Source organism: Rutidosis leptorrhynchoides, chromosome 1 (assembly GCF_046630445.1).
Source record: "Rutidosis leptorrhynchoides isolate AG116_Rl617_1_P2 chromosome 1, CSIRO_AGI_Rlap_v1, whole genome shotgun sequence".
Lineage (NCBI taxonomy): Eukaryota > Viridiplantae > Streptophyta > Magnoliopsida > Asterales > Asteraceae > Rutidosis > Rutidosis leptorrhynchoides.
Genome location: NC_092333.1, coordinates 255,453,947 through 255,467,907, shown reverse-complemented (window position 1 = coordinate 255,467,907; position 13,961 = coordinate 255,453,947). Strand labels below are relative to the sequence as shown.

The 13,961-nt window shown below is 34.8% G+C and overlaps 2 protein-coding genes across 2 annotated transcripts; one reads left to right on the top strand and one right to left on the bottom strand.

Annotated features, from left to right (window-relative positions):
* The first annotated feature begins 953 nt into the window (after positions 1–953).
* On the top strand, positions 954–2,886 carry LOC139869091 (pentatricopeptide repeat-containing protein At5g19020, mitochondrial-like). Its single transcript, XM_071857419.1, has one exon. It carries the CDS (start codon positions 1,239–1,241, stop codon positions 2,856–2,858), a length of 1,620 nt encoding a protein of 539 aa, XP_071713520.1. The 5' UTR covers positions 954–1,238; the 3' UTR covers positions 2,859–2,886.
* A 1,170-nt stretch (positions 2,887–4,056) lies between these two features.
* Positions 4,057–7,796, bottom strand: LOC139897128 (uncharacterized). Its single transcript, XM_071879785.1, has 2 exons — positions 6,643–7,796; positions 4,057–4,939 (listed from the first exon to the last, which is right to left on the bottom strand). The coding sequence occupies exons 1-2, from the start codon at positions 7,794–7,796 to the stop codon at positions 4,057–4,059; spliced, it is 2,037 nt and encodes a 678-aa protein (XP_071735886.1).
* Between the last annotated feature and the right edge of the window lie 6,165 nt (positions 7,797–13,961).

Here is a 13,961-nt window from a genome sequence, read left to right as displayed (position 1 = left end):
GTGTTTAGACATTAAACTGCTATTAACAATAAACAATGCTAAGCAAATAGAATGGTTACAAAAACTATATTTTAAAGCATTCGTGCAACGCACGGGCTCTTAAAATATAGTTAATTGTAAATTATGTGACAATTAAGATTTCACTATTTAGTAATTTTGATATGCATTCAAAAGTGAATGTCAAAGTAAATACTAATAAGAGCGATGATTCTTCCTTAATACTCGCACATACATTTTAAAACAAATGCAGTGCATCTTTATTGTGTTGATATTGATACAAAATTAAAGTTTTTCTTTGTTAAATTCATATTTATTTAACTATAGTTGTGACATTAACTTGTTTCCCTAAATTAGAAACTGAATACGTTATGTTATAGTTGGAGGTCACAATAGAATCAACAAGATTGAAAATTGTATCATCACAAGATTTTATGTTAGTTCACATGTGATGTAATTCAAATATCGAATGATCATGATTATCTCATATATAAGTATGTTTGACACTGTGTATTGAAAATATATTGAGAAAAACTATTGATAATACATACACTAGACAATAATATTCGGGGAATGTGTGTATGATATTTTTATATATCTATAACAAACAATTCAAATTAACGTTAATTTAAAATTTGAAAGGTTTTTATATAAAATAAAAATCTCCAATACCTTACTACCGCCGAGTAATCGGATTTTGGAGAGCTCCAAGTCGGGTATTCAAACTCAATCAAACTTCGTCAAACTCGGTAAAAAAAATGTTCAAAATTGACCAACACTCAAGATTACTTGAAAAAATCAATCGGGTCAAAATGGTCAAAGTCAAACTTCATCAATATTCAAGTACTCCCGAATTACTGAATGAATACCCCGAATAACGAGATTTGCAACCTTGGTTCTAAGTTCATGAGCACTAGGTAGATGAGCACTTGCCAAAACAAGAAACATAAGTCGAATAATAAAGAAACTAGACTAGATGATAAATAATACGTAGTCACATTTGTTATAATATGAAAATCAGAACAATCTAATTGACTTGGTTAACAAAAGTAATGTCATTAGCAATTACCCTCAAGCCATTCTGGAACAATCAACTCCTTCACTTGTACCGTCTGGAATTTTTCTCCTCTTGTTGGTTTATCTTGTATCATCGTCAATCTCCATGACATCATCATCATCATCAAATGTTTGCATCAGGGGTAGTTTTGATTATGTTTGGAATCTGATAATAATCAAGTAAAATGAAAATCGCCCAAAAAACCAAATTCATGCTCACAAAATGCTACTCAACTTCAATTCACTGTCTGCCCAAAACCACCAATTACGAACGTACTGTCATCCAAGCATTGAAAACATCATCTTCTCATTCTACTCCATTAATCAACGGCCAGCATCACCATGCTCGTATCATAAAATCCGGTCATGATTCCAATGTATTTATCCGTAACAGTTTGATCAATTTCTACATAAAGTTCGGTACTTTACAAGACGCGGAGTCAATTTTTCATTCTGGGTGTCAATCTGATGGTGTTTCATGTAACATAATGCTGTTTGGTTATGTAAGTTTTGGTTCCTTGTATAACGCACGCCAACTGTTCGATCAAATGCCTGAAAGAAATTTGGTTTCTTGGCACACTATTATCAGATGTGTTTTACAAGTCGGAAATTTAAGGGAAGCTTTGAAGTTATACCGAGAAATGCAAAGTAACATGATACAACCAAACAACGTTATGATAGTGCGTATAATATCAGTATGTGGTCAAGTAATGGCGTTTATTGAAGGCCAACAGTTTCATTGTATAAGTCTAAAATTAGGATTTGACACTCATGACTTTATTCAGTCAAAAATCATACACTTTTATGCCGTTTGCCAAAATATCAAACTTGCCCAAATTCAATTTGAAATAGGGAGCAAGAACCACCTTCCTTCATGGAATGCTTTCGTATCGGGATTAGTAAGAAATGGTATGGTCGAGTCAGCAAGGCATGTTTTCAACTATATGCCAGCTCGAGATGTTTTTTCATGGAGCTCGATGATATCTGGGTATTCACAAACCGATCAACCTCATATGGCTTTAGACCTCTTCTATGAGATGGTGAGTAGTGGTATTAAACCGAATGAAGTAACAATGGTAAGCATGCTTTCATCCGTTGCTAATTTGGGTAACTTACAAGAAGGAATACGGGCTCATGAGTTCATCGTAAAAAACTCAGTCCCCATAAACGATAATCTTAGTGCAGGCATTATTGATATGTATGCCAAATGTGGGAGTATTAATAACGCGTTACAATTCTTTAATCAAGTAAAAAATGACGTATCAACCATCTCTCCATGGAACGCTATTATACAGGGTTTAGCTATGCATGACGCAATATTGTCTCTTGAAATGTTTTTAGAGTTGGAGAAACGTGGGATCGAGCTTAACTCGATTACATTTATTGGAGTACTAAGTGCATGTTGCCATGCTGGTTTGGTAAAAGAAGGTGAGAAACAATTTAAAAATATGAAAAATGTGTACAATTTAGAACCGAACATAAAGCATTATGGTTGTATGGTGGATCTTTTGGGTAGAGCAGGGAAGTTGGAAGAAGCAGAAGAATTGATAAAGAGTATGCCGATGAAGGCAGATGTTGTGATTTGGGGTACGCTTTTAGCGGCATCTAGGAACTATGGGAATGTCGAAATGGGAGAAAGGGCTGCTGAAAATTTGGCAACCGCTGAACCGTCACATGGTCCTGGAAGAATTTTGCTTTCTAATCTTTATATAGATGCAGGAAGATTTGATGATGCGGTTTTTGTTAGACGAGAAATGCAAAACCAAAGGTTAACTAGATCATCTGGTTACAGTGGCATTATATGATCTGCTAATGTGATTTAGCTTGTAATTATACCTCTATAACAAACAATTTAACGTTATTTTACTTTTTCAAAGATTTAAAAAGAATAAAAATAAAATTCTCCAATACCTTAGCTTATCTCAAACAAAGATACATACTTTTTTTTTATTGAAGTTTTCTCCAAATAATTTACCTTTTATATATATGATCTTAGAATCTAAGATCTACCCTTTTCTAGTACCGTGCCTTTTACATAGATTTCACATAAATAAAAATCTCAAAGCATATTAAGCATAATTAAACTAATTTTGTCGGCTTTAAGTGTAATATTTCGTCATCTCCCATGGTATGATGTCGTCCTTAGTAGTAACCACCATAAGTCTTACCATACATAATGGCATGTTACAAATGCATAAAGATGATTTATAGGCTATATTCAGGATCTTCTAAGTTATAAGTTTTCTTATAGGATACAAGCTTTTTTTTTTTTTTTTTTTTTTTTTTCCCCTACTGTTCACAACACACTGCTTTCCTACAAATAAAGTAGACCTAGTATTCATAGATTGTGGTAGGATGTTGTATCTTAAAGACAGCATACTAAAAGCCAATACTCAAGCAGCCTGGGAGCAAGTCCTTTCGAACAAATACAGAGAACCCATATGTAACTTAGAGTTTCAATTCGTCTTAGGACTGGGCCTTATCAGGTTAACGTTAGACTGAACCCAGGTCTGTGCATCTCTACGTGGAAGTTGGAATTACTTGCAGAGTGCTCGTTTTTGGAGAACTCCAAGCCGAGTAATGAAACTCTCGCAAACTTGGTCAAGACTTGATCAAAACTCGGTAAAAAAATCGTTCAAAATTGGCCAGAACTTGGGATTACTCACAAAATCGGTCAAAACTCGGCCAAAACTCAAAATTACTTCGAAAATCGGTCAAAATCAGTCAAAATCAGTCAAAGTCAAACTTTATCAATATCCGAGTACTCCAGAATTGCCGAGTACTCCCTAAAAAGTCCACTACTCCCCAAATAGTGAGATTTGCGGTTCTAAGTAGATGAGCACTTACCAAAACAAGAAACGTAAGTCAAATGGTAAAGAAACTAGATGATTAATAATAATAAAGATCAGATTTATTATAAATTTCTGTTATCGGCGCTATACAATAAGTCTCCTGAATTTGTCAAGCAAATATTATGAGCTTCTAAGCAAGGGGAGATAAAACTTACTCATTTTGAAAAACGCTTGCAGCCATGTGTCCCACTGCATCTTCAAGTTGGGAAAATTGGGTCAAGAAGTCACCATGAAGATCAGAATAATCTAATTGACTTTGCTTCCATAAAGTAATGCCATCAGCAATTACCCTCAACCCATTCTGCAACAACGAAACTCCTTCACTTATTCCTTCCGGAATTTTCCTCCTCTTATTGGTTTGTCTTGTATCATCATCAATCTCCATGACATCATCATCAATCGTTATCATCTTTTCGACCATTTCTTTAAGCATTAAACCTTCTTTAAAAAGCACTGCAAGCTCGTTTGCATCAGGGGTAGTTTTGACATTAGCCGCTTCCTTTTCAAAGAATACCTTAAACTCCGACATAAACATGTCCTCGTCTACATCATTTCCAGACACTAAATCAAACGAAAGTGCTGCATCTTGTGGTACAAACCTCCACAACTCATTGCAACTGGTACGTGCAGAAAAATACCCAAATGCTGTCATTGCAAGATGAGCTAAAGCCCAGTGTCGTTCTTTTAGTAACATGTGAAACAATTGCCATGAAGCTGAAACCTTCGTATTATCAGTTTCTTCGAATTCGATGTGGCCAAATCCCGCCACAAAAGCAGCTAAATTTGCTTTGCATTTTAATAATCCAGCATCCTGTAGGACAGAATTTGAAAGAAAGAGATTTTGAAGCGCCAAAATTACTCTTTCCATTTCATCAGATGTATATAAATGCTTCATGGTAGAGATGATCCCTAGACTTTCAGCAAGAAGCTTACGATATTGGGCCTTTGAACTTTCAGTAGTTGTGCTGTATTTGTGGATGATGGCAAGTAATAGCTTTATTGTTTTCAGTTCTGTGTCTGATATGCTCACCTGACTACAAAATACAGGAGAAAGGAAATATAAATCAAGAGGTAATCAAGAGTAACAGAATAATAAATAAAGGTCTATCTGCGGAGTAACCAACATTCGTCAAGTATATAATCTTCTCACTCGCAAAAAGATACATAAAATTCATAATCAAGTTAAACAGCAAGAAATTAAAATATATAGGGTAACCAACTTTCAACTGTTTTCTAGTGAAACGAAACAATCTTTCAGAATTTTCTATGGACAATCTGTTTTGCTGAAAATGGCCGTTCCATCTAAGACAAATATGTAGTCACCAGCGTTAGGCCTGTGCATGGTACGGTTCCGTCCCAAACTACTTTGGTTCGGTTCCGTCCCGAGTCCCAATCTATTGAAGGAAGTCGTACCGAGAACCATACCAAATAATTTCGGTTCGGTTCGGTTCCATGATTTTCGGTTCGGTTCCGTGAAAAGAACCGTCCCACTAAGTTTTATATCTAATGATGATTTGGATACAACATTTTTACAAACTAATATGACTAATAAATTTGTTGTACCTCTTTATTTATATGTGTTGAATGAACTACAGAGTACATAAAACACATCATACATATAAAAAAATTTGGTTGAAGGCTTTAATACACTTTCCACTTTTTATGACTAGGAACATGACTCTTGGAAAGTTTTTTTTTTCTTTTTTTTTTTTTTTTTTTTTCTCAAAAGTTAACACAACATTCTAGTATTCATATAAATATGTACACTGTACTAAGACTGTAAACATGCCAACATGCATGCCTACCCACTACCATGTTCAATTAGCATTATAAAATCAATAAGCTACTCTGTATAACATACTAACATTAGGTAGCTACGCTAAACATTTCCACATTAGCTACTTCACAGTGTACATAAGTATTGATTATTTAAAAGTATTAACTATTAAAAAAATTCACGAACAACACTAAACTCGTTTATTATTTAGATTATAGGCATAAAGATTCATCAATTGTTTGTTAAAAGGAGCAAGATAAAGTGAAAAATTAGATCTACATAATAAAATATATGTAAATATTTCGGTCCGGTCCATTTCCTGTATTTTCGGGTTCGGTCCGTCCCGTACCGAGGACCGAAAAATATGAAAATTAAGGACCACGGACGGTACCGAAACTCCTCGGTCCGGTTCGGTTCCAGTCCGGTTCGGTCCGGTCCTCAGTTTTTTCGGTTTTTTCCCGTATCATGCACACCCCTAACCAGCGTCAAGTTTACAATTTATACCAACGAGCTTATAGCTCAGTGGTACCCGATGCCTTTGATCCCTGGGCCCACAGTGGGGGAAGCTTTGATCCGAAGAAAGGCGCAAGTTCGATTCTCAGTCTGGGCGCCCCGCATGGAATTATTTCTCCCTCCGGGGGGAAATTTGTGAAGTGTTTCGGGGGTCTAGCTAGCTGGGGTAAAAATCGCCTTGCCGTCACTGTGGTACCTGGGAGGAGGTACTTTGCCGGCACAGGTCTCTTTCGGGGTGGGATTGGTGGGTGCTACGGCACACAGGCTTAGCGTGTCCCTGCCAACTTACACGTTTTGATCCGAAGTTTACAATTTATCGAAAATATATTTTTGTAAAATTGTAACTATATTTTGCAGAATACAGCTTTTAAAGAAGTTGCAATTAGACCATATAATGTGAGATAAAGCTTACTCCAGAGAAACAGATTAGAATGTAATGTTACTCACTGAGACTCCAGAGCGGCAGACAACGCAAAAATGGGTGCCCCAAACAGTCCATTTCCAGTTTGACGTGATGAGTCAGCATCAAATACATCCAGAAAGCAAAAATATTCTGTAATTAATCTTTGTTTAGCAACACTTCTGACGTTATCAGAAAGAGCATTTAACGGGAAACCCTCCATCAGCAATGCTATATACATAGCAGACGATGACTTGGATACATTACTATTGATGACGAAATTGAAAACTCTATCTGCCATTGGTTGCGAACCCTGCTTCACGAGCATGCAGATTGATCTAGAAAGTTTACGAAGAACACTACTGTTATCGAGAACCGATTCCCAAGAAGATGTGGCTTTCAATAAGGTACACAGTGTATCGATGATCTCATTACCCATGTCTGATTCGGCATGGCGAATTATAAAGCACCAAAGTTGCATAATAATCTCCCAACAAAGATGGTGTGGATGGAAGAAATTTTCAAGCAAAAACGACTCGACTTGTACCCAAATCGGAGTCGGAGAAACTACAAGTACAAAGGTCTTCATTGCGTGTATAATAGAAGAAAACATATTCTGATGAGCAGAACCATGTAATAGAGGGACTGGCAAGGCAAGAATAGATGAATATACGTCTTCGTCGATTAAAATATTCAAAAGCCATTCCATCTTTTTAGCAATCTCAAGATTCACATCATCGTCCAGATCAGGACCACCTTTTAGAAGATTAACAAATAACGCAACTTGACCAAGTAACAGTAACTTTGACCCATGCATTGAAGCACAGGTCAAAGAAAATATTGCATTTGTTGATTTGTCAATGGCAGGGAATAAAGTTGTCATATTAATTTCACTAAACAACCAATCAAGAATTTGGCATTTATGCTCACGTTCCAACTGGGCCGAATTTAACAAAGAATTAAGGAGATGAACTGAAGTTGGCTCAAGAAGTTCTGCAAGAGCTTCACTCGCAGATTTAAGGACCTCTTCTTTACTCAAAAGGATCCGAAAGGTTAAGATCGTAAGGATGCACAGTGTTATATCTTTGAAAATCGAAAAAGCTTGAGATGGGTAGTGGGAGATTATTCTTGCAGCATTAATTAAGTAAAACTTAACTGGAATGCAGATTCTTTTAGTTTCAGCTACAGAGACTGGTTCCATCAATGTTGACCAAGTTTGACTTGCACAGCTCAAAGATCCTTTAGCCAATGATAAAAGAGACAAGATAATATCTGCTATGTTTATCTTTAGTGCCAGATCCTTCTTGCATAGCTGTAGCAATGTAACAACTCCTTTCCAGGACAAATTTAGTACTGTTACATGATTTCCGCCAGCATTAGCAGCAAGGACGCCCAAATCAACCAAATTTTCAACAGTACACTTTATTATACTGATAACGTGAGTCACATCAGTTGACTCGTTCACATCGATTTCAGTTCTAGCATCATTATCCAACTTCACATTGTTGCAATATGCTTTGCATAGACATATAACAGCATCAAGGACCACTTGTGATGCCTTTAGTACTTCTGAACCAACTGTTTGAATTCTCTGCCACAATGGTTAAAGACAATATTAACATATATCTCGATAATGGATTAAACATTGAAAGTCAGAGAATCTTGATTTGAAATGGAAGATCTGGTTCATCCGAGGAAAGATTGATAGCCGTCATAGGATAGTTTCAGCATTGTAAACGACGGCCGTCTCGACTGACTAGTTGGTTTTGTGACTAGCCGGTCCCGTTTCGCCCAAAAACATCTAATTAGACACTCAACGCTAAGAAGTCAGGTCAAAGTCGGTCTGAGTCGGTCAAAATCACGGTTGGTCAAAGTTGGGTCAAAATTTTAATATTTTTATACTCAGATTTTGTGCCCTAATTGAAATATTGAAATACTTATGTGTATTACTAAAAGTCAACTTTAGTCAACGTCCGACTCGACCGACTAGTCGTTTCAAAGTTCCGACCGACTCGTACCCGTCTCACGACTTTTCCAACCTAGGATAGTTTATAATCTAAGCTTTCCTAAATAACTAAATTAACTGTACAATAAAACTGTGCTGCAAGGTCATAAGTATAGGGAATACATGTGTGCGATAATAGATACTCAGATTCAATACTACAACTAAAACTAGGTGTATATGTATGTACAACTAAAATGCCTAATTAGTAAAAGAATAGTAACTATTTCATGATACATTTCAGACATGTAAAATATATATTAACTTAAATCTCATTACGTTGTTGGATTTTTCTTAGATTAGACAACACGATAAAAAGAAAAAGAGAGAGTAACATGATGTCGAAACGATGTATTGTTAATGGCACAAGGTAAGCACCCCTGCTTCCTAAAGCGAAAAGTTCCAATATGATGAATATCACTTGAAGGATAATTGTACGATAAACATGTGAAAGTGATCACCTGAGCTTCTAATATTGAATCTTTTGTCAGAGATAAAAGTTCCAATATTGATGTTTCAATTATGGACATTAATTCCTTTCCTGTTGAAACCGGATGCCTTGCCAAAGCGGATACAACAGCAGCCGAATGTCTTAACATATCCAAGAGCACCTGAAAATAAAAGTCAGTTTTCTCATGGAACTTTAATAGCATTATTAAGACAAGTGAAATGATGTCACCAAGGTTAAGATCAAACATCACTAAATGAATAAGGATGAAATTTGGCTCATTATGTTCATATTGTGTCCAGTAGAAGACTGAACATTAAACAAGCAGGAAATATTTTAATCTCGCAAGAGAAATTGATGTCACACATATATTATATAATGTACCTGGAAAAAGAGGCCATAATGCTCTTCATCTTGAGAATCATCTGTGGACATAAGTGTCATCTTCATGTGTTTTCTACACCATATGCTTGCCTTGAATAAATTTATAAAGCAGCTTAGTCAGTACAGTGATCAGATCAACTGTTCGATGAAATCGACACATGAGCAAAGAACTTTGTACCTCGGTTCCTAAAGCAAGCAATTGACCAAGGCATTTCGATATATCCGATTCTAGGTAAGTTGTAGCCACTTGCAATATAGTCTTGTTTAACATACACTGGGATATATCCAGACATGTGAAGTCTTCCCAGAATGTCTATCTAATGTTAAGGTGACAATATAAAAATGCAAAACATTGAATGAAGAACTACAGAAGCTCAACAATCGTTCTTGTTAGATTTGTTGCTCGAGGTAGGGGAAACAGGACAGGTGGCGAAAGCAAGAGAAGATTTTAGGGTTAATAATGTCTACAATCATAAAAGGCAAGGCAAGGCAATTTAATGCATGAAGGTCTGGTCATCCCAGAAAATTGGTATAGAGATAGGATGTATATAAGAAGCTAATTAGCCGGTTGCAAACATATGACCGTTAATGTATCTTACATCCAGAGACGAATGCTAACAATACGCACATAATTACTCACAAATTAAGTCTACAAATCAGTTGGAATGTTCTTTAAAATAAGGGACCTCATTACTAACAACAAGATAACATTAAATTTCAGTGGAGAACAAAATACTGCCATGATATAGCTTTTCAAAACTGGTAACATGTTTGAAAATAAGCATCCAATCTATCAATTACTCAGCCATACAAACAGCCTATTCCTGTATTTCATAATGTTATTCGCCAAAAATGGTAGTGGCGATTCAAGTCATGATACTTTAACAGAAACACAATGTAAAGGCAATATTATTCATGACTGAACAAAGTCAATCGTATATCATACTCCGTATATTATTATCAAATACGCAAACATAATAAATTTTATAAAAAAAAAAAAAAAACAAACACACAAAAGATATAGTGAGCAGGATACTGTTAGACATTCCAGGATAGACGCGCGATGATTTTCATCAGTAACATCTAACTCACCGAGTTCAGATATCAGTTGAGTACGGCTCTCGACCACCTGCAGAATTAAACGCCCAACTTGAAATTAAGAACACAAACTACTACTGATATTTATACATTAAACAAAATACAAGATCATATTAATTATTGCAAGAGCAGTTTTATCAGTAAAAACACACCAGCAATTAACCCTAACATATATTTAAACAATCGTCTCTAGGGTTTTTATTCAACAAATTTAAAATAGCACATGTAATTATCATCGCTAGATACGAAATGAAGTTCAAGATAGAGTCACTTCTGATAATAGGTTCTATCAATCAACAATAAATCGTTGGATAAATATTGAAACAACAAAGCCTCACCGAACAAGTAACGTAAATTAGGGCGAAATGTTTAGTTAGAAATTAAGAATTGAAGTTGAAAGGAGGTTACATCTGAAGCTTTAACGGCGTAGAGTAAGCTCCGGAGCTCATTTTCCGATGACAGCTTTCTCTTCATTTTCGCTAATTCCGACTACTGTCGCTCGATGTAATTATTTTATTTTATTTTATTTTATTTTCCCGCCTGAATTATTTTGATGAAGCAGATTTGATATATTTCATTTGTTATCATATACTTGGATAAATAATGGATAATGGATAACTTGTTACCTTTTGTTACCCGGATCGTTTTTAGTGGTTACGTTGAATCACTTATTGGGAGAGATAGAAGAATTTTACTGTGACGGATGTCAAATTTGAAGGATGTATTACGATTGATGTTAAATTATATAATTACTAGTCGAGTGAAAAAAATAAATAAATGAGGTGATATGACAGTAGGGATGGCAATGATCCGCTTAAAGCGGATATGGATGATCTTAAATGGATATGGATACGGATATGGATGAACCTAAATGGATATGGATACGGATAAAAAATTTCACCCATGGATACATCCATTTACACCCGAAATGCATATACAAATACATAAATATAGATATATGCATGTACAATAACTATTACAAATGCCTTTACAATTACACATATATGTTGTTTGCAACCATATAATAAATTTACTAAGAATACTCACAATAAAACATGTATATCTATCTTAATAAACATACCGATTACCAATTAAATTTGTCGTCATCTATGTTTAATAAGTAATTTTAACAAATTGTGTTCACTTTTCGATAAAAGATTACGCATTGTGATGGAATAATTTTTTTATATCATATTATATTAATATTTGTTATATTACGTTTTTGTTTTCATTGCATATAGGAAAATATTATAACATTTTTTAAATATCCAATGGATATCCATTAACCCACTTTATCCAATGGATATGGATACGGATGGATGAACTAAATTTAAATGGATATGATACAGATATGGATGAACAAAAACTAAATGGATATGGATATGGATATGGCCTCACCCGATCCATATCCGATCCATTGCCATCCCTAGATATGAGGTGTCAAATATTGATTGAGTGTTAAATTTCTCCATTTCTTTTTTTCTTTCTTTAATTTTCCATATAGAATTGAATATAGGTATAGATTTTGATAAATATAGATATTCTGAATTTATGTTCAAATCTTTGTTGTGAATAGTTTTTATGCATGTCTTTTAGTTTTTTATTTTTTCCCTCATACAGTGATATAATATCCGTTCCAATAACCCAACTAGTTAACTCTAGAGGTGTTCAAAATATCCGAATCCGAAATCTGAAAAAATCAAATTCCGATCCAATTATATCCGAAAAATCGGATATCCAATTTTTCGGACATCCGAAAATCGGACATCCGATTTTTCAGATTCGGATATGGGATACATTTTTCAAAATTTTCGAATGTCCGAATATCCGAAATTATATCCAAATATTCAAGATATATCTGAATATCCGTAATTATATATCCGAAAACATATATGAATATCCGAAAATATATACAAATATTCGAAATCATATATCCGAAAATCCAATATTATATATAAAATTTGGGTATTCGGATAATCCGATATCCGATTATGAAATTTTGGATATCCAAATTTTGGATCTCCGAAATTTCATATTCGGATTCGAAATCACTATACGAAATTTCAGATATTCAATTTTAAACACCCCTAGTTAACTCAAACTTAGGCTGCAGCAAATAAATTAACATTTCTTTCTGAACAAACCAGGTGGAAGTTCACCAAAAACTACTCTGTATCATTCTAGGATTGGGACCTCTAGATTCCATCTCAGCATCATCTTCTATATTAATAAAGTCATAAATAACTATATATATATATATATATATATATATATATATATATATATATATATATATATATATATATTAGTGTGTGTGTGTGAAAAGTGAATATAGTGTTTTGTACATATAAACTTATACGACAGACACCTATAAATCTTATTATTTTGATGTTTTTATTGTAAAATAAGTTTTAAAATACGTTCTTGAATTCTAATTCCTGCAAAATGAACCTTTTTCTTAAACTTTTTTCACATGTTTAGAAGATCAAAGGATTGGTAAGTGTAGAACAAACACGGACAGATAAAGCAGACAGAAGCAAGTAAAGCAGATATAGAGAAAACGAATAAATTTCACAGCTTCTTAAACTCAGTTGGAGTACAATGACTAATTGACTAGGACACTTAGATGGTCTATGTAGTCCTCATCTATATCCACTTTACATTAAGTGTGTCTCACAATTTACACTACAAAACTAAAACTTGGGGTTCTAACAATCTCCCCATTAGTGTTAATTGTGAAAGAAAATACTCCTGATCGTTTTTAATGGTCCTTGAGTGACTTTCAAACATTTTCAATGGACGTCACTCTCTTCTAAGATCACCGAGAAAATTTGGATTTTCATCCATTTCTTTGAACTTCCTTCGCTTCCTTAAACCACGAAAGATCTCGAAGTATCTTGCGTAAACTTGAAGATTGAGTTGATCTCGAATGTGTTTGATAATTCCTTCAAACATCGCCTTTTCATATAGATCTTCAAGTTTGCTTTGTCTATACTATTTTTTGAACGTCACGCTATGCATCAGTGTATCATTTATTTCAACGACACTCATCATTTGCACACACACACGTTAGGGAGGAAACCCAAATCGCATTACAGGAACCCGATCCTTTAACCATCCCGAGGGGCAGGATGACCGGGTTTGAATCCAGAATGGATCCGGGCGAAAACCCCCTGGGGTCAATTTGGATATCCATATTTTATGCAAATTAATTAATAGGATAGACAGAGCGAGGCTCGAACCCATGACCTAACCTCCAGCCCCAACACACAAGGTGAAGGAGATGTCGTTGAAGCAATGCTTCGTTGGCTGCTTTCAAGTATGCTTTGTCTATACTTGAAATATCTTAATGCCAACTTGAGGGTTCCATCAGAATATTTTTGAGGTTCATCAATTCAGATGAAAAAATTTCCTTTTGTAACCCTCGGGATCTA

Excerpts from the sequence above, each read along its gene's own strand:
- LOC139869091 (XM_071857419.1), top strand. The coding sequence starts at position 1,239 with ATGAAAATCGCCCAAAAAACCAAATTCATGCTCACAAAATGCTACTCA.
- LOC139897128 (XM_071879785.1), bottom strand. The coding sequence starts at position 7,796 with ATGGAACCAGTCTCTGTAGCTGAAACTAAAAGAATCTGCATTCCAGTT. Across the intron at positions 4,940-6,642 it reads TCTGCCGCTCTGGAGTCTCA|TCAGGTGAGCATATCAGACA; the intron begins GTGAGTAACATT and ends TGTATTTTGTAG.